Raw genomic sequence first — 21586 nt, 5'->3', positions numbered from 1 at the left:
GAGGGTATACTCTGGGGACCTCTAAGTTCTCAGTTCTTCCAAGGTGGCACAACCAAGGGAGAGGAGTTTACTCCTCTCCTGGCCTGCACACTGGTCTGGAAGCAAACAAGTTTTCTGCCCAGAATCTGTGAGTAGAATTCCCTTTCCACAACAGCTTCCATCTCCACCACACCAGTGCTCCTCCTCACTCCAGAGCCAAGCTCAGGGCAGAGATTCAGATCAGGTGCTCATTTCCCCCAGGGCTTTAGGTGGAGGGCTCCAAAAATGGATGCTGTGGCTGCCAGTGATCCAAACCACGCTACCCTCTCCTGGGTGAAGGAGCCCTCCCACTGATCTTTGAAGCTACCTGTGGCATTTGTGGGTTGAGCAATCTGGGAACTGCTCCTGCCAGTGACTCCCTGAAGCCTGTACTGGTCCTGTCCCTGCTGCACCGTACGGCCCACGCTGGGCTATGCTCCACTCTGTGCCTGCTGCGATAGACCTTTCCTCTCAGCCTTCCAGGCTGTCCTGGGCTGGAAATCTCCTTCACTATGTCGTTTTGTGGCTTCTGCTGCTCCAGAATTTGTTTAGAGTGATTTTTTACAGGTATTTTATGGGCTATTTTGGGGACCTTCTACAGGTTTGTCTGTCTACTCTGCCATTTTGGCTCTGCCCCGCCAAAGTCATTTTATAGAATTCTTAAACAAGGAAAATATAAGTATAATAAAACACAATTAGACAGCTCAGGGTTAGTCTCAGAGTTTACCTGTTGTGCAAGTGAAAAGAAAAAAAATCACTTTCCTAAAATCACTTAATCCCATTACAACCACTCCCCAGAAGGTGACCTGAAGAATTCTAGAGACCTCCCCTCTTGGATTGGTGGAATGCTATCTCCTGTTCGGGGCCTGCTTCCATTCTTTTCCTGAGCCTTGGTATTGGCCCTTGATTTTTTAATGCACTTTCCTAAAAGGAAGGAGAAAGGTCTGAAGGAAGGGGAAAGGGCTTTAGTGGAGGGCATTGTTTCTCCTGAAAAGTTCAATTAAATACTGACACTGATAGAGCTTTCTTCTTTTTTTTTTTTTTTTGAGGGATTAACAATCACTTTAATGAAGTACAGGTTTCAGAGAAAATCAAAATCAAAATTTCAGAGAAAGTACAGAGAAATTGAAAATCAACAAACATGCTTCCAATGTGTCTGACCATTACATACTTGCACAGTTACTAGAGAGGGAAGTATCAACTTCTAGGTTTTAGCCAGGGACTTGTTACTTGCTTCCCAGAGTCTCTCTGCCAAAGAAACACTTCCAGTCAGTAAGCACCCAAGCTTTCTGCTTGTAAAGGATTTTATACTGGGGAAATATTTCTTAATATCTTTGGTTTAAACAATAAAAGAAGCTTTAATATATTTTCAGAAGCACATGAGCTTTTAGTCCTTTGATCATGCCCCTAATTCAAACACGTGTGCTTTCTAGTAAAGGAGATCACTAGTGTACATTATGCTTCCTTTAGACATTATTATTTTTCTAGAGCAAAGATTCTTAACCTAGGGCCTAGGAACTTCAAAAATATTATCTATTTGGATAACTGTTTTAGTAGAAATGGTTCCCTTTTGTGCATTTCATTTTGCGCATTCAGAATCATCATTCTGAGAAGAGCAGACTGCTGCCACCAGGATGTGGTAGGACACAATGAGCCAGAATTCTTATTTCTAGTTAATAGATTTTTATAGTTAATAAAACTATTTCTAATTAATAGCCTTTTGTGAGTGGGGAAGGGAAGAAAGAGGTCTTTGTAAGCTACCTTTGTTTTCTTTTGCACTCTATCCTTCCTTAATTCCAAGAACCACAGGAAAAAAAGATGGTGTAAAGAATGATCAACTACGTCTCTCTTTTGGGCATTCCTTCATCTTTTGTATTAAGTCTTCCTGGAGCAAGAATCACATTTGGGATTATTTGCAAGTTGTCATTATCCATCCTAATGGGTTTTGAGGGGAATCCGAGAAGGGGCCCAGTTTATGCTGTTTATTTCACAATTCTTCCTCTTCACAGACAGTCTGTCATTAGGCCATTTTCAGTCTGAAGGAGAACTCGAGTTTCTTGGCACTAAGATTTTAAGGCGTGCTCTGCTTTATTTGCTGAAAAGTGATGTCATTCAATTTGGATTCTTGTGGCTTGCCAGTGTAATAGCTTTTTATTAATCAATGTCAGTTGATGTGTTATTTTTGGCGCACGCCTAACGGCTCCCTGTGGTCCACTTACTGTAGCTACTCCCAGTGGAGGAACTGAGGCTGAAGTCTCTATGAAGCATTAAAGACCAGGCAGAGATGGTGCTGCCAAATAATCCTTCCCAGAGAGTGGCTGGTGTGAACGACCCACATGGAGGAGCAGCTCCCCCAGCCTTCCAAAAAAGAGACCCCCTGAAGAATGCTGGCAGCATCGTATTAAGGAGGCATCTGGTTTTTTACCCCCATTTTATAGAGATATCACAGAGTAGTGGAAAGACCATTAGATTAATTGGGCAGCATTTATTAACATCTCATGTGTTAGGTCCTGGGTAAGGTGCTATAAATAAAGTCTGGCTTTGAGTTCAAGCTTGAAAACATATTTGCTGTATGACTGTGGAAAAGTCATTTTGTCTCTTTGAGCCTCAGTGCTGAAGGGTTCAAAAGTTTAAGAAGCCATAATCTATGTCATAATGTTTATGCTGCCTTTCTCATAAAGGTGATGTGTTGAAAATACTTTGTCATTTAACTGCACTTCTGTTCTTAATAATAAGATTTGGAGTTGTGATTCAGCAGCAAGCTGAAGGTCTGCCTTGGGGCCTCTAATTTATTACAGTGACTCTGGCCCAAGGAGGTGATCTCATACAGCTTTGGGGTTTGAGTACGTTTGGAGAGTATAGAATGTTTTGTTCTATTAGAAGGAGGTAAAGGAAGTCTTCCTCTCACACACAGCAGGTAGATCCTCTGTGGAGAACCATGGACTAGAATGATGTGAGATGAGAAGGTGGGGAGGGCCCATGATCTGTCCCCATGCCCATTTTATCTGATGAGCCACCCAAGGATTGGGGGGGAACAGGAGCTCTAGGGGCTCCCTTTTAGTTTAAGTACAAACCCCTGAGTTTTACCTTTAAAGCCCTTCACAGTTCAGCCCGCCTACCTCCAGGCTGCTTGTGTTTGATTCTTTCACACACATGCCTTTCAGCTAGGCTAGAATGTTATACCTCTGAACTCCATGCCTTTACCCAGGTGGCTCCCTGTCACTGGAATGCTTTCCCTCCTCATCTCTGCTCTATAAGGCTCAGTTCAAGTGCCTCCTGTTTTAGGAACTCAGTTGTGCTTATTAATGCCATACATAATCAGTGTATATACATTTATATTGTATTTATTCTGTACTTACTAGTCTGTGCACATGTTGTTATTTCTCCCCCCACACACACCCTAGAGAATGTGGGCACCTTCAGGGCAGGGGCTGCCTCACTTTTGTATTTGTATTTCTAGTTGCCTAGCTGAGTGCCCCGCCCATTTGTTGTTTGGTGGGTCCTTCAGTTCTGTCCCACTCTTTGTTAACCCTTGGACTATGTCCATGGGGTATTCTTGGCTTAGATACTGCAGTGGTTTGCCGTTTCCTTCTCCAGTATATCCCCATTTTACACATGAGGAACTGAGACAAATAGGGGATAAGTAACTTGCCCAGGGTTACATAGCTAACAAGTGTCTGAGCCAAGGTTTGATCTCCTATCTTCCTGACTCCAGGCCCAGTGCTCTATCCACTGCCCCACTGGCATATAGTAGATGCTTGATAATTGTTTCCTGATTGAGTGATTGAAGGTAGAGTTTTAGACTTCTGTTCAATGCCATCCTCTTCTTTGACATTAAAGAGACATTAAGACATTTCCACATGGCAGAGGTCTGGAGACAAATGTGGGAAAAGGAAAGGTTGGCTGAATACTACCTGTCTTTTGGAATTCAGGGCACAGCATGGGACTCTGGAACATCCACAGAGAAGCTTGAACTTTACTCACTGTCAATTCTGATTCAGTCCAAATGAATATGAACTCTGTTTTCAGATGGAATGGAGTCCTTGTTATGTTTGTGTTCAAAGTCAAGTACTTTCAAGAGCAGCTACTACTAAAAAGTCACCTCTGACTTGAACTGGAAGGTGTTCTGCCATTGGCCATTTCAGCTAGAGTAGTCGTGGCCTACCCATCCTTATGGAACAGCCTGCTTGGAGCCATTGAAGACCAACCAACAAGGACTTTGAAAAACTGCCTTCCATTTCCATACACCTACTTCCATCCAACTCTTATGTCTTGGAAAGTATGTACAATCTTACTAATATCCCGATATTCTGGGAACTCTTCTCCTTAGGATACTTCAGTGTGCTTTTATCTGCTTTAGGTCGATTTTAGGTTTTTAGTAAAGAGATGTCATTTGTCTTAAAGTAATAACTAAGACGTCCTCTACACATTCCCATTAACTCTAGAGTCCCTGAAGGAAAAGGAACTATCTTTCTACATAAATGGTTTCATGTAAATAGGGGGAATAAGAGTAGATGTTTTTTGTATGTTCCATGGTTATGATTTAAAACCTTCCTTGCCCACCATGGGTTTTCTGTTGGTGACGTGTACACAGCAATAGCTGCATTAGTCAATATAAATGAGAAGTTGACTTAACAATATACAGAGATTTATACCTGACCTCCGGGAGCTCAAGACACAGAACAGAGACAGCCAGGATGTATTTGTTTGCCAGATACTAAATACTTAAGATTTGGTTTGTTGGTGTTTAGATTGTTTGGGCTTGAAATAGAGGCAGGATAGTTGGTAGATAGAAGTTTGTGGACGGCAGGAATTCTCCTCTCAGTGCATTGTGGCCTCCTGCTGGTAGGGGACTTGTGAAAGAATGAAGGCAAAGAAGGAGTTAGATTGAACAGTCTTTTCTAGAAGGTGGCTTGGCTTGGACAAAGATGGAGATCTTTATCAGTAATAATAATAATAGCTAACATTCATATAGAACCTTCTGTGTGCCAGACACTGTGCTCAGCTCTTGATAATTTAATTTGTAACTTATCATCTCTTTTGATCACCAACCTTGTGAGAGAGAGGCTGTTATTATCCCCATTGTACAGATGAGAAAATTGAGACAAACAGGTTAAGTGATGTGCCAAAGGTCACATAGCTAGTAAGTGTCTGAGGCCAGATTTGAAGTCAGGTCTTGCTGATTCCAGGCCCAGGACTGTAGGAAAAGGAAATGGAAGTGGGATGGAAGAATCTGGTTATAGATAGCAGGGTTGTTTTACTTAAGAAGAGTCTCACTGATAAGAGGATATGATGGGATGAGAGGAGGCAGTAGTATAGTCTGGATTGCCAGGAGGCTGATTGTGGTTTGAAATGAAATGCCCAAGGATGTGATTAGATTGTCTTCTGGGTCAGGATTGCACGTTGGCTAGGGGTAGGAAAAAGGGAGCAAAAGTGCTTGGGGTGCTTTTGCTCTGGGTCTTTGACTTTGTTAGTATATGAAGTGCTTGTGATGAGGAAATTCCCTCTGCTGATGCTCCGCAGCAACTCTTCTGTGTCTTACAACCTTCGAGAGATGCCTGGTCCTCTGTAAAGGTCATTTACTTGCCCAGGCTATCACTGCCAGAAAATGTAACAGTGTGGACTTGAAACAAGGTTGTCCTGACTACAAAGCTGCCTGTATGCCATGCTGTAGGGAACTAAAAGTATACATAGCAGGTAGTTCAGTTTTGCCAGGGTCCAATGCCGCTTTCACCAGCCCTTGTTCTTGCTTGTGGATCAGCTGATTGTGTTAGTGGAGAAATAGCCCCTCTCTGAGTTCATGTGTTGGGGAGCTGATGCCAAATATGTATTCACCACAACAGAAATGTGTGGAGGTAATATTGTTATGCCCAAGCATAGGTTCGGGCCTCAGAATCCCTGAACCTCTACTAGGAGTCTCACCTGCCCTCTTACAGGCAAAATGACGTCAGAGTGATGGAGAAGGCATTCATTTACATAATCTATAATTCCATGCTTCCTTCAGTGTCATAAAAGTGGAATAAACTTAGACACACAGAGTCATGATCTCACACGGACCCTAAGGAAACAAACTTTGTCCAACAAACTCCATAGGTAAACTAAACAGAGGTTATAGATTGAACTAAGAAGACTCATAAGTAGTTGACTGAGAAAGAGGACATTAGAGATTCTTCCTCTGACTTCTTATCTAAGGGATATTTAAGGACTTAAGTAAATTTTCACATCCCATGTGACAGGTTTTGGTCAGATGAGGTTAATATGAAGACAAACCAAAATTTTCAAGAAGAGGGATTGTAAGTCTTGAATAATAAAAGAAAATAAAAAATTCCCCTAACAGTTCCCCCATTTTGTTCATAGAAAGGTCTGCATTATCATTCTTTGATCATTCATTTATAAAAATCAATTTCTCTCCTGGGTCTATTTTCAAATAGACTTATGCATATGTTGCTACAGGTAGACATGAATACTGGAACACATTGGATACAACAGTAGATCAACCTGATTCTACATATAAATGCATAATCCCTAACAAAAAGATGGCAAGCTTAAAGACTTACTTACCTAGTTGTTTAGGCTGAAACAAATAGTGAACAAATTCAGAATAGTAAAATTAAAAACATTAAGGTCTTTCATACTTAAATCCTAATATTTAAAAAAAAATTTACAATCCATTGCCCTACTTTTAGAAGTTTGCTGTGAGAGAAAGATGGAAGGACATGGTTATAACAGTGTCAAGACTGTCCTTTCAGGGGCACAGACCAACCTGACATAAGCATAACAGGAACGGCCTTAGCTTTGATTCCTAGGAAGAGTCATAGGTTAACCTTTGTTTTTGGAACAGCCAATCATAAATCAAAGTTCCACATTATTCCCAGGGTTTCATATTCAGGCCCAGGATTTACCAGGTGAGAAATTTTCCTGTTCAGAAAGGCAATAGCAATGGGGAAACTGAGTGAAGAGGATCCAACCTACCCAGTATTGTTCTCTCAACCTTCCTACACACAGATATTCACCTGTAGCAGTTCACACTCTCTTTGAGCAGCACATGGCATCTTCCTTGAATGGTGGGTTATTTACATAATGATAACTCAGACGATCGTACTTGAAATCAAGACTCAGAACAGTATCAAAATACAACCAAATAGCAGGCTTTAGCAGTCCCAGCTTAGGGCAAGGTATAGTTATTATTTTTCTCATATTGTTGTGATAACTGAACAATAAGCACATAGAAGTCCTTATCTGGTTTATCCTTTCTAGTTTAAATTCCTCCTGGAGCAGAAATAATTCATTAGAAATTGAGAAAGTAATCACATTCTGTAGTGTCACCACAATACAGTAAATAGGTGATAGTTCAGTCAGAACCCTGACTGGCAGCTATAACCTTCCAAGCTGACACATATCTATATATTAAGGAATTGCATATTTACCGCTAAGGCAAAAATAAAATCTTTAAATATCTGGCCTATTGACTAAATTGGCTTAAAGGTGTAATTTTAATACATGCTTTGGATTTAATTTTATAATTTTTAGTCAATCAGATTTTTAAAATTATATAAAATAAACTTGCATCCTTTTACTTCAACTGTGACAGGTCCCAGTTTATCACTAAACCACTAATACAAGTTAAAAGAGAAGTTTAATTTACCTAAGGAGACAACTACATCCCTTTCTAGGTATAATTTTTCAAATTCATAGCATTTCTTTTACAATGAAATCTTCCCCAGAAATCAAATTAGAAGCCTAACAATACCATGAACGGTATTATGAAATTTTAAAATATAAAACAAAACTCAGTGCCAGCCAAATAACTAACATCAGTTGATTTGAATGCATTTTCAAATTCTCTTACATAGAAAGCCACTTCATCTATCACCTTGGCATTTTATACTAATCACATTCAGAAACCAATATAGAGTAATTATACTTAATTCTTACTCATGAAGTTTCTAAGTATTTTGCTTTAATGCCAAATCTCAAATCTCTTGCATTAAGGTGGGATCTACCTATAGATTGTCAAACATCACAATTATTCTAATAGGAGAATACATCTTGCTTTAAATTAGACACTTAATTTGGTTGTAGGGTAAAATCAAATCAAATCTGGATTTATAATCATAAATGATATTCAAAAATGGAAATTTTCCCAAGAGCCTTTAGCTGCCAGGACCTCAAATTTTGGGCCCACTGCTTTCAGTTAGCTTTGTTCAAAGATTTACAGTGGAAGTCTTATATCTTCATCTCCCTTTTTCTGGGTTCCCATGAAGCTCCCCTAAAACGTGGAAATTGTAAACATAATGATAGTATGACTGTCCTCTACGTAAAGATCGACAGCACACCAAGGACAGAGTTTTAGTATGCTATATTCAAATCATTCTATGCTGCAAATTAATTACTATAGTTTCTATTTGGTAAATGTTATAACTTGATAGGATGTTGTCAATCTCAGATTACTACCAGGCGTTTCTCCAAGAAATTTCTCATCCTTCTTATCTCACTGAGATTAAAAAAAAAAAAAATCTCAGTCCTCTCTTTCTAAAACTCCAAGCACTTGACTTTCAGATACTCCATTCATAGTGCAAAGGGATGCTAGCTTTATTTCACTTTCCACCTTTCCTCTTTTTATCTCTACTTGTTCAAACCTCTCTTCTCTTCCGATGGACTTTGACTAAAGCCTTGCAGACTTCTGCCTCTTTCTTGCTACCCCCTGACTCAGGTTTTCATCTGACCTGGGACTTCCCTTCCTTAGCTCCATCTCATCCAAGTCTGATGCTCCACTGCATCTTTCCTGTATGAGTTTTCTTACTGTTTACATTTCAAGTTGAGTAGTCCAGTTCAATTTATTTTTCTCCACTTTGCCTCTAATTTAAGTTCTGTTAACTGTTCACAGAAGAAAATACAGACATAAGCCGTCACTTGATGAGGTCCACAGGCTGCAGGCTGCAAACCATTTTTTCCCCTATCATTTTCCCTGGAGAATGATAGGGAAATCACCTACTAAAAGAGTAAATCTATCACCTTCCAGGGAGAGTGATTGAAAAAAGAAATCTTAAGTGGAATTTTGTTTTTAGGAAGCCGCAGATCAGATATCCACCAAGATATTTCAGCATTTACAAAAACACTCAAACTGTAATTTAGAAATTTACAGTAAAAGGATTACCTTTCAGTTACATATTTAGGCCCCAGGTAGATTACAGTGCCATAAATTCTCCTTTCTTCCTTGATTTTCCTCATCTCTGCCCCTCAATCTAACTAGGATTAAGACTGAGAAGAGATTCTCTTGCAGTTTCTCCTTATCTCCCACTGAAAGACAAAGGAAGTAAGTACCTACTTCTTGGAAAGGAGAATTTAGCATCAGAAGTGAAAGATATCTCTGACAGCAGAGAGAGCTGTTCTAGGTGTAACATTATTATAATTAACTTAAACTCATACAGGATCTTAATTTTAAAACTTGTCATCTCCTAAGGTGCACTGAGACCAAGTAAATGGCAGGAGGATAATCTTTCCCACTATTGTAAGCTCCCCAAACTTGCTCCCGTTTATTCTTCTCTCAGCCCTTTTCCTGGGAAGAATTAGGGAGGTATTTTATGCTGGGAGTTGGATCAGGACCCTGGCTCCTCACTTGCACAAGATAAGCAAAGTCCAAATACATCTGTAGAGATGGGTGACAAGGCCGTTTGTTGGGCAGCCTGTTTTTCAAATTGGGCAGAATTTTTTATTCTCAAGTTCTACCCAAAGTGTTCTGTTTTGCCACAAGGTATTAAGGCAAACAGGTTATAAAGTTTGGGGGGAAATGTCTTGTTAGATACATAAATCACATTGCTCATCAGAATGTCTGGGTGGCTACCAAACTAAGTGTCCCCAAAGCTTAAATAGACTGATTATTCACATGCAAGAGACAAAAAACAAAATACAAAAGAGTAGAAGTACACAGGACGCAAATAGAAGACAAATTTGCCACCCTTTTTGGAAATTTTTTTGGAGATGGGGAGGGAGTGGTCTTTATGGCCTGACTGAGTTTTCCCCTGCAAAATTCTCCAAGTAAACGTACCTTTGTGTACCTCAAAGAGCTTCTGAAGTGAAAGCTCCAGGCTTTCCAACCTTACAGCCTATTTCATCTGGGTCATCACATTTTTTATGAGAGAAATACCTCCCTCTGAGTTCATGTGATGGGTAACTGCTGTCAGATATGTATTCATCACAACACAGAAATACGGAGGTAAAAACCTAGGTTTTAGTATTATGCTCAGGCATAGATTCAGGCCTCAGAGAATCCCTGAACCTCTATTAGGAACCTCACAAGCACTCTCACAAAGTGACATCTGAGTGACAGAGAAGTCATTCGTTTACATGTTGTGATCTTTTTTGTTCCTTTTACACCATGAATGTTAAAGAGAAGATCCATAATCCCTTGCTTCACTCAGTGTCATAAAGGTGGAACAAACTTAGAGTCATAGATAAACTAACTGGAGGTTACAGATTAAACTACATCAGAGTATTCACAAATAGACTAATTGACAGAGGATTTCCATATCGCGAAGGTCACAGTCTTCCTCTGCTTTTTATCTGAGGGATGTTTAAGGCTCTTCCTACATTTTCACATCACATGAGACAGGTTTTGGCCAGGTGAGGTTAATTTGAAGACAGAATTTTAGTTTACCAAAATTTGCAAGAGGAGTGGTCATGAGTCCTAAGTAATACAAAGAAATTTTAATATTCCCATAATAATTAATTAACAGAAGGTCCTTAGGGACCTACTCACCTAATGCAGGGACCTTTTCCAGTCTTTATTTTCTATTGCCTGGTGCATAGTTAGTGCAAAATGCACATTTTATCTTTATCCTTGAACTCTCTGAGACCTTTGAGGCTGTTGAAAGTCCATACCTGGGCAGTCTCTCTTCCTTTAGTTTCAGAAACATCACTTTCTTCTGGTTCTCCTCTGACTTCTGTGACCATTGCTTCTCTACTTTCTCTGGCTTCTCATATTCTCCATATCCCTTGCTGACTTTTCTTTGTCTGGTCACCTTAAGCTGGGTGTTCTCAGGGTCTGCCCTTGGCTTTCTTTTTTCTCTCTCTGTTTCCTCCTATTGTTTTGTCTCTGGCAATACTCTTCTTTTTGTCTCCTGTGTTTGTTCTTTGTGGTTGTCTGACTCTGCTGTCCTTTAACTCTAGCCTCTGTGACATCTCTTGCATCTGCTTCCTCCTTTCTTTTCCTACTCCCTTCCACCCCCAACAGGCTCTTCTCATCATCTGCCTGGACCATCAGAATAGCCTCTTCCTCAACCCTACCACCCCTACTTCTTCTGATGACATTCCTCTTTAAAAAAAAGTCTTCTATGACTTTCTGTTGCCTAAAGATTGAAGTCACTGTCTGTGTAGCATTCTGAGACCCTCTGCAGTCTGTGCCAGTCTACCTTGCTAGCTTTATCTTCTACAGCTGCTGACCTCCCTTATGCTCTGTGAATATGTTTGACATCATTAAGCTCTTTTACCTTTGTTCATGCTATTCCTTGTACTTGGAATGCTCCCCTGATTCCTTTCTACCTTGTGGATGCCTTGTTGTTGTTCACTTATGTTCAACTCTTTGTGTCCCCATGGACCGTAGCATACCAATCCCTTCTCCACCACCCCCTCAATATCTCAGAATCTGTCCAAGCTCATATTTGTTGCTTCCCTGATATCCATCTCATCCTTTGCCACCCCATTCTTCTTTTGCCTTCAATCTTTCCCAACATTTGGGTCTTTTCCAATGAATCCTGGCTTCTCATTCATTATGTAGCCAAAGTATTTAAGCTTTGGCCTTAAAGTAAATAGTCTGAATTAATTTCTTTTAAGTGTTGACTGATTTGATCTCCTTGATTTCCAAGGGACTCAAAAACCTTCTCCAGTTTCACAATTTGGAAGTATCAGTTCTGCAGCACTCAGCTTTCTTTACAATCCAACTCTCACAACCATACATTGCTATGGAAAAAACCATAGCTTTGACTATACAGACCTTTGCAGGAAAGGTGATAGATATCTCTGGTTTTTAGTATGCTGTTCAGGTTTGTCATAGTTTTCCCTCCAAGGAACAAGCATCTTTTAATTTCTTGGCTACAATTGCTGTCTACAGTGATCTTTGAGCCTAACAATATAAAATCTGACATTGCTTCCTTTTCTTCTCCCTCTATTTGACAGGAGGTGATGGGACCAGCTTACTATGATCTTTATTGGGTTTTTTTTTTTAATGTTAAACTTCAAGCCAGCTTTTACACACTCCTTTTTCACCCTCATCAAGAGGATTCTTAATCCCTTTCACTTTCTGCCATCAAAGTGATATCTGCATATCTGAGATTGTTGGTGTTTCTCCTGGCAACCTTAGTTCCAGCTTTTTATTTGTCCAGACTGGCATTTCTGCCTACAAGTTAAGTAAATAAGGTGATGCCTATACTCTTTCCATCTTGAGCCAATCAGTTATTCCATGCTTGGTTCTAACTGTTGCTTCTTGACCCATATATAGGTTCCTCAGGAGATAAGATGATCTGGTATTCCCATCTCTTTGAGGACTTGCCATGTTTTGTTGTGATTCACATTCAGTGGCTTTAGTGTAGTCAATGAATCAATGTTTTTCTGGAACTCACTTGTTTTTGCCACAATCCAACCAATGTTGGCAATTTGGTTCCTAGTTTCTCTGCCTCTTCAAAAACCAATCTACTCTTCTGGTAATTCCTGGTTCACCTGTTGCAGAAGCCTAGCTTGCAGAATCTTAGGCATAACCTTGCTGGTATATGAAATGTTTGGTAATTTGAACATTCTTTGGCATTACCCTTCTTTAGGATTGGAATGGACGTGGATCTTTCCCATTCCAGTGACCACTGTTGAGTTTTCCAAATTTGCTTGTATCTTAAGTGTAGCCCTTGAACAGCATTATATTTTAGGGTTTTAAATAGTCCATCTGGAATCCCATCCCCTTCACCAGCCTTATTGTTAGCAGTGCATCCTGAGGCTCACTGGACTTCATTCTCTGGAATGTCTGGCTCTTCATAAGTGACTACGTCTTTGTGGTTATCGGCGATGTTAAAATTACTCTTGGATTGTTCTTTGGTGTATTCATGCCACCTCTTCATCTTTTCTGCTTCTGTTAAGCCCTTCCTATTTTTGTCTTTTGTCATGCCCATCTTTGCATGAAACCTTCCCTTGATAACTCTTCTTTTCTTAAGGAGATCCCATCTTTCCCACTTGGTTGCTTTCTTCTATTTTTTTATATTACTAATTTAAGAAAACCCTCTTTTCTCTTCTTGCTAGTCTCTAAACTTCTGTGTTTACTTGGGTATATCTTTCCCTTTATCTTTCATTTGCCTTCTTTCCTCAGCCATCTGTAAAGCCTCATCAGATAGCCACTTTGCTTTTCGGCTCTTCTTTCTCTTTGGGATTTTTTTTCTGTTGTTGTCTCCTTTACAACAAACAGGAGGCTGAGAACCTTTAGGCACTCTCTTCTGCCCATCCTTTAACGGCTTTAACTTCAGTGCAAACTTCTCTGGGAAGATTTCCCTGATCCTCTAAACAACCATCTTTCCTTTGGACCTCATATGACACTGTGTTTTCTAAGGCCCCAAAGCCCTGAGATAATGTATCCTCTTGGCTCTCTTCTCCCCTTAAGGTGGACTAGGGCCTTCTCTAAACTTAGTATCTCTCCCCTCCATTGCCTGGTACAGAAGGCCTTCCAAAGCAGGTATTTGATGAATGTCTGTTGGATTGAATTCAGTTCTAGTCCAGTCCCAAGCTGTTTCAAGGTGAGAGTTTTTGAGTAGGCTGGTGATCAGAGACGCCTTACTTACTACATAGAGTGACCTGCAAGATGGATCAGGGGAGATACAGAGGAGTCTTTCTAATAGCCCAGGCAAGCTATGAGAGCCTGAAGTGGAGTGGTAGTGGCAGAATAGTCAATGGGATGGAAGTGTGGGTGGGAAGAGAGTAAAAAATAACCACAGTTTTCGGTGTGACCAATTCTGAGAGATCTGTCAACAGATACGAAGTTGTTAGGAATATGATCAGATTTTCACAAAGGTGGGCTTAATCATTGGAGCTGATAGGGTCTAGAGGTCATTTTGTCTAGCTCACTCATTTTATAGGTGATCATATAGAAGACCAGTAAGGCCATGGACGGACCTAGTCAGGTTGCAGGGCTGGGATCTAAACCCTGGGAGATCTCCTGCCTCTAAGACCTTGGCTCCTTCCCCTCCCAGGCACCTCTCAGGGATGTTTAGGAAGCAGTTGGAAACATGATCATAGAATTTGGGAGAGAGATCAGGACTCCTGATAAAGATTTGGGAATCCTCTGCTTAGAGGTGACTGTTTAAGCTACAGGAGGAAAGAGCATTGGGGAGTACTCATTACTAAGAGGGTAGAAGTAGAGGCAGACAGTATAGACATCTTGCAAGAAATTTGAGGCTATTTATTTCATTATCCCTTCAGACAGTGCCTTGGGCCTTTCCCACAAGAGCTTCAGCTTCTCTCATTTTCTCAGGCAATTGTTTTTCTGATGAAGGTTCTCTACCTCAATATGGTTTCATGGCCACTGAAGTAGTAGTCCTGAGGGAGTTTGATTTTGAGTCTCAGTACTAAATTTTAATGGGATAAAGTGTATCATTGTGGTCTAAATTTAATTCCCTTTTATCACTATACAAACAGGTATGTGGTAGGTTTTTATCTTCTGGTTTATCGCTTGACAAATCTGCTCCGCTAAGCTCCCTGCCACACGTGTGGTTCCAGATGTGCTGGATTGTCCAGAGCCTCAGGGAGTGGGGAGGGGAGAGGAAGGAGGTGGCCAAGGTAAAAGTTGTCACACAATCCACTTGACTTGTAAAATGTCTTCTTCCTGCCTCTGACCAAAAGTATGATGAGGAGAAAGGGGTTCTCCCTCCAGCCAAAGAGAATTTGGACTTTACAACAAAGAATTCCCCTTCTGGTTGTCATTTCATATTAAGATAGGATAGACTATATTTAGTGTACTTAGTTATACTTTAACTTTAAGAAACATCATGTCTGAAAAACCTATCACTTCTCCTTAGCTGTTTTCCTTAAGTAGGCAGTGATTCTTCATGAAGGCCTAAATCGGAGTTTTCTATAGAAGCGTTTTAAGTTTCCTGTTTCGGTAACAAGCCTTCTGTGGAGCCTTGCCTGCTGATGCTGAAAATGAACCCAGCAGGGCTAGGGCCGCTGCCTTGTCTTCCTGCTGCTGTCCCTTCTCTTCCCTGCCCCTCCCTCCTCTGTCTACCAGTGGGGCTTGACTTTCTGGGAATGGTTCCTCAGCACTCTCCAGGTAGCCAGAAGCAATATAAGTAAAAATGGTCCCATGCTGCCCTGAGGAAATGAGTGTTAACTCTGCTGATTCCCTCAATTGAAATTTGCCTTTCCATGTGCACCTGGCAGCTCTTCAGAGCTCTGTGTCAGCATATGGATGGAAGCCAGAGCTTCTGCCAGGTATGCTGTGCTTGTATATGGTAGGCCCTGTATAGCCAAGGCAATATTCACAGCACTAGTGGTGACTATGAATATGCTGGTATAGTTCTCAGTCGCTAAATATAATAGATTCTCCATACAGAAGACAGAAGAAAAACATTTATTTAGACACCAGAAAGTTAAATCCATCACAGTGACCAAGAAGTTAATAAACCATGATCACCGCAGCGGGCAAAGCCATTCCCAAGCCTCCTCCCACTCTGCTGGGGCCTTCTCACAAGCAAGCACTCAGGAGCCTGAGCCTAGCCTAGCTTGCTTGCATTCTCTCTCCTCTGCCCTGACTGAGCTCTCACTTCCTCCTGATTCTGCTCCCTTTTCCTGTTCCACTAGTTCCACAAGCTCCTCCCACCACATGTGTCTTAAGCTTCCAGGTGATTCAAGCAGGTCACATGGGCCTATTAATGAATGGGAAGCTCTTTCCATTTAAATTGCTATTACAGCAATATTAGATTAGATATTACCTCTGGATGACTCTCTATTCCTGTTGGGAGAGGTTGCTTTGGGGGCTGTCACTTGAAGTAGACACTTTATAGAGGGACCATTTATCAGATAGATAGTAAGAGGAATGGAGCCCCTAACAAGAGGGTCAGTGGTAATGGTGGTGGGAGGCAGTAGGCAGGCTTTCGCTAATCTCTCCTTCTGACTGCTACAAGCCCATCTTCCTTCTAGAAGTTCCTCTAGGATGTACTACATATTGGTTAGTATAGGTCTCTTGAGGTTGTATTATGGCCACTGGGGCTCTCCTTGTGTTCTGTCTAAACAAGGCCCACCGCTCCCACCTTTGTAGGAAACTTGTAAATGTTTAATGTTTCACTAAAGGTCAGTCACCTAATTTTTCTCCTCTCTTTGTTCCAGGGTAAAGGTAGCAGTAATGCTCACATTGGCGAGCAAATTGAAGAAGGATGAGGGCCTTAAAGGATCCCGCCCATCTGGCCCAGCCTCAGACTCCACACGGAGAGTGTCTGTGAGGGACAAACTGCTCGTTAAAGGTAATCAGTCAAAACACACTTCAGCTCATTGGAAGGAAATCGAGTTTAGTGGAGTTTCTTCTGCAGCTAAAGACCAGCCTGACACTGAATAAAGGGGCTTGTTTAAGGGAGCATTTGTTTAAAGCACCACCAGTTCCTAGTCTAGGCTCTTCAGGCAGCAGGGATCTTGGAGATCACTTGGAAGTGCTACCTGCATCAGAGAGGTATCGGGTATGATACCCTGACTTAATTACTGAGAAAAGGCTGGCACTTAGAAAGGCTGCCTTATGTTAAGTGTCAGTCAGCCTTTAAAGCTGGGAGGGACCTTGGAGCTCATCAAGTCCAGCTCCCTCATTTTATAGATGAGGAAAATGGAGACCTAGAAAGGGCAGTGACCTGCCTAAGGCCATGCTAGCTGGTAAGCAACAGATCTGGATTTGAAGCCAGGTCCTGTGATTTCAGGTCTAGGGTTCCTTCCACTCTGCCACACAACTCCCTGCCTGAGGCTTGCAGAGGGATGTAGCATGTGATGTAGTAGGAAAAGGGTGAGTCTTGTCTGTGGCCCTTTCTTTCTACCCCTATAGCCACTGCCTGTGGTCAAGCCACAGGTCCAGACCCTGTCCATTTCTCAGCTGAATGCCTGATGGGGCCACCTAACTCCAGCTGCCAAACTGCTTTTTCCAGATTATAGGTCTGTGTACCTCACGGCCTGCTCAGCGGGCTCTGGTGGCTCCCTGCTACTTCCAGAGCCAGGAATAACCCTGAACTCTTCATCACTTGGCCACTTCCTGCTCCGTTCAGCCTTCTTACAGTTCCTCACATGCACTCACTGCCAACCCAATCCAGACTTTTGCAGGGGCCATCCCTGCCTGGGACATGCTGCCCTATGTCCCTCTCGAAGGTCTCTTGGCTTTCTTGAGGATGATCTCTGGTCTTTCCTTGTCCTCCCAGCTGTTGACACCATCTTCTTGTAGGTCATCTTTACCAACTGTCTATCTCATACATATCTGGACATGTATGTGTGGTCTCCTTTATTAGAAGGCATGCTCCCCGAGAGCAAGGGCTCACTCTTTTTGTTTTGTTTTACCTTGCTTGTATCCCCAGTACTTAGCAGAGTCCCTGGCATGTGGTGAGTGCTTAATAAATGTTTATTGCCTGACTGAGTCAAGAGAACTGGGTTCTAATTCTGTCTCCTTCTTTAACTCCCTGCATGCTATCAGGCAAAGCACTTTGTCTCTTGAGTCTCATCAGTAAAATGAATGGACTGGACCATAGAACTCTGAGGTTCATTCAAGCTCTTAGGTTCAAACTCAGGAACATCTCAAACAAAACAAATTTTCTTTAGAAGATTAACATGAAGAATCTCCTAAAACTATTATTGGGCCTGCGCGAATGGAAAGCATTCACAGTGGAACTCATCCAGAATGTTAGTCCCAGACCCTTTCTACTTGGAAGAGGTGGCATATTTTCAACATTCATTCAGCCAACTTCTTTGAGAACCAAGACATTCTCAGAGGCCATGGGACATAAACATAGGAAAGAAACCCTGCCTTCAGAGAGCTTATAACTGGCAGTGGTTTTATCTTTGTGTTTTATATTTTGCTTTGATTAAAAAAGTATATTTGCATTTGCTGACTCCAGCCATATTGGGAAGTAAGGGACATGCTTGACATTTGAAAGAAACTACTTTGAAATAGACGTGGAATAGCTTTTGTCCACAGACTCACAGTAATTGGGCTCTGAGTGCTGTGATCACCTTCTAAAGTAGAGCAGCTCAGGCACCTGTTGTTGGTGGGAGCACTCTTGGAGAATGAGGGCTGCCCCTCTGTGCAGTGGGGAGCCTCTGGAGGCCCAGGGCCCCTTCTCCCATGAAGTCTCCAAGGACACACTGGATGATGAGCTCCTTAAGGTTTTGTAGGGACAATGCAGGTTGGGCGTAGTACCTTCCAGCTCTGGGATTCTCTGAATTTCCTTCCACAATTTACAGCCTCAGTTACTGGAAAGCCAGTGGAATAAACCTTGCTGCTTTTACTATAGCTGAGTCTCCTAGGTATTGTAAAACCTGAACTCTAGAATACTGTTTGGAGCTGGCATCCTTCAGAAAAAATAAGAGAGAGAATTTAATACTAGGTTTATGTAGGTAGAATTGTCAATTGAAAGCAGCATCTGGGAGCATTTGTCCTTCATGGAGCATCTCCAGGAGAGGAAGCATTTAGTGATCAGGATCTTGGGATCTACGCATAGGTTCTTAGTAGGCACAAAACTAAGGGTTTGTCTCTAGACATTCTTAGCATTGATTTGACTGTAACTCCAAATGGAAGAAGTAGGGAAGTCCCTCTGTGGTGAGAGTCAGGTTTTGACACAATGTGAGTGGGGAAGGATCTGGCTTGTGTCTTTGAGGTCCTTGCTGGATAACCCAGGAGCAGAAGAAGCTGATTGACTTGTTCATTTTTGGCATCAGTTTTCAAGTTGACACATATTGCCCATCTGAAGAGAGGAGAAAAAATGCATTATTTCAGAGTATTGGGTACTATTTTTCTCCTTGTAAGAGTGGAGATGACAAGTTGAGCTCTGGTAGTACATCTAGTGGCCCTTTTCCTTCTCTGTTCTTTCCCTGCCCCTCTTTCAACTTTAATCAAGGCAGAAGGTCCTGTGGACAGAGCAGACTTGAGTCAGGAGAGACCTGAGCCCTGTATCCACCTCAGGTAGTCATTTGTTGGTCGTTGCCCATTGGCTTAAATTCTCTGAGAAAAAGGGAAGTAAACATTCCCAGTATCTTTTTCTGATGACAGACTATTGCTGGAATCCGATGAAACAATGGATTTTGTAAAGAATGGTGCATCTTTGTGAGCATCATTGGACATCAGCAACTTTGATGAGCAACTTCTCATCTTTTCTGTGGAGTTTAAATGGAAATGGTCCTGAGACAAGTCACTGTCCTGCAGTTTTATTTATTTATTTTTTATGTTAATGTTCTATGGATTATTGCTTAGGTGGATAAAGCAAGTGTTCTTTGTAATTGAATGAAGGTATATCACCTTACCCTTCTGAGGGCTTACTTGAAATCATCGTTAGGACAATTCCAGTAACAGACAGCATAATGGAGATGAATGGACCTCATTTTTTTCTCATGTAGTTCTGGTTTATTTCACTGGGGTTTTCTGTTTTGAATACTTTTCATTTAGCTTGGAAATTGAGCATTTAGTACGGCAGCATCTATTTGAAAATGTTGCTTTGCTTTTCCAGATCAGTGTTTTATCTGGACAATTATGAGCAATAGTTCAGTCTGTGGTGATGCTCTGGTTCTGGTACAGATTATTTGCTGAATTTTTAAGGACATTTTGATGTCTTTATTACAGTTTACTTCATTCTTATTTTTGATGGAGTTCCTGTAGACATGGTCCTGAGAAGCTAATATTTCACTTCTACTTAAAATTTCATGGAGTGTTTCAAACATGGTGGCGTATGGCAGTCTGATAATCTGAGCTACTGGGTAGGCCCAGGCTGGCATCATATCCCTTGTACTTGGCAGTTCTGATCTGCAGTTGCATAAGTTATTTGAGGGCTTCACTAAGTCCAGCAATGGTGGAAGGGGGTGGGGAGGGATCACTGGGCTGCCTAAAGAGGGATATTTGGAGCAGGTTAAAGCTTTTACGCCAGTCCGTGATAGGATCAAGCCCTGGAGTGGCCTTGGTTTTATAGTCTGGGCAAGATAGGGAGACACAGTCTCAAAATTGGTGCAGTGGTGCAGTGTGACAGTTTGTTTAGAATCAGTTTTAGGAGATGTTTGCATGCTGGTGTTTAAGTATCCAGAATTAGCAAGAATGTCTATATTTCAGCAAAAATGTCTACCTTCTACCACCAAGTGCTGGATCCACATGAATGAGCCTGATTGAGTCTTTCCTGAGAGTCAGCAAGCATTTATTAAGTGCTTTCTGTGTTCTGAGTGTCAGGCGAGAGTCACCCACATGGGCTCCCAAGACTTTCTGTCTGGAGTCTTGATTCTGTGGTTAACAAGCTCTCCAAAGCTAGTTGTGCCCATGAAAATTATAAACTAAATAGCCTTTTAGATACCTTTGGCATATTGAATACTACTTGTATTTCATAGAGAGTATTTATACCTTGGAACCATGGGCTTTTCAAGACTCTTACCTAAAAATAAATGCCTTCTAGGAGGCCAATGTAGAGATTGGTTTGAAGTTTATAATCTGAGATCTCATTTATCAATTGCTATTCAAATGAACTGTGTGATTTTATCTTTAGTTGTGAAATTAAAAAGATCCATTTTCTTAGAAAGATGTTTGATAAAATTGTGCAAACTCTCCCCATCCCCACCCCGGTTGCCTTTCAGAAAACTTTGGCAAGCAGATGAAATTTGGCTCTCTCTTCTTGTTGTGTATCCAAGATGGTGCTGCCAAAGACAAGAAGACTAAGAGATGGACTTTGAAATGGAATAATGAGTAAAAATGGAATCTTTGATTCTGAAAATTTTGGACAGTTTGTAAAGAAGGAGGTTAAAGACAATGGAAAAACTGGAAATCTGCGGATCATGTTGAATACTTCAAGAATAAGATCATAGTTGTATCTGAGAAGCAGTGTTCCAAAAGGTAGTTAAAAATGCCATACCAAGAATATCTTAAGAAGAAGATCAGTCTTTGTGGTTGACTTTTGGGGGTTGCATATAACAAGAAGATTTATGAACTTTATTATTTCCAGATTAGTCAAGATAAGGGTGGATCAGGAACTGAAAATTATATAGAGCTTTTTCTGTGGGGCTTTGCATTTTTAAGACAGTGTTCAAATGAATGAAACATTCTAAATGGGATTCTAAATGGGGGAGGCATGATTAGGCATCAGTTTTTGAAAAAAATCTGGTATTTTTAGTAGACTTTCATTTCAGGATGAGTCAGTAGGGTGAGGTGGTAGCCAAGAAAGGCTTCATTAAAAGAGTTCAAGCATCTAGGAGTAAGGGGGTGAGGGTTCTAAGCTCCTGTGGCCTACTCAGGCCCCATCTGGAATGTCTTTTCAATTCTGGGGAGCACAGTAGGAGAGTGACCCAGATGAAGGCAGCCAGGATCCTAGGTTGGAGCTAGCAGAGACCT

General features: G+C 41.3%; 1 protein-coding gene across 4 annotated transcripts in view; it reads left to right on the top strand.

The window, feature by feature from the left end:
* The window catches only part of UBE2F (ubiquitin conjugating enzyme E2 F (putative)), a 132005-nt gene that overhangs the window by 34266 nt on the left and 76153 nt on the right, over positions 1-21586 (top strand). For all 4 annotated transcript variants that reach the window (XM_072640591.1, XM_072640590.1, XM_072640592.1 and 1 more), the window contains exon 2: positions 16372-16505. In XM_072640591.1, the coding sequence (XP_072496692.1) occupies positions 16388-16505 (118 nt within the window). In that variant the 5' untranslated portion in view covers positions 16372-16387. The remainder of the gene's footprint in view (positions 1-16371; positions 16506-21586) is intronic.

The sequence above is a fragment of the Notamacropus eugenii genome, chromosome 2 (genome assembly GCF_028372415.1).
Source record: "Notamacropus eugenii isolate mMacEug1 chromosome 2, mMacEug1.pri_v2, whole genome shotgun sequence".
NCBI lineage: Eukaryota > Metazoa > Chordata > Mammalia > Diprotodontia > Macropodidae > Notamacropus > Notamacropus eugenii.
The sequence above is the reverse complement of the archived record's forward strand: the minus strand, read 5'-3'. Positions and strand labels throughout refer to the sequence as shown.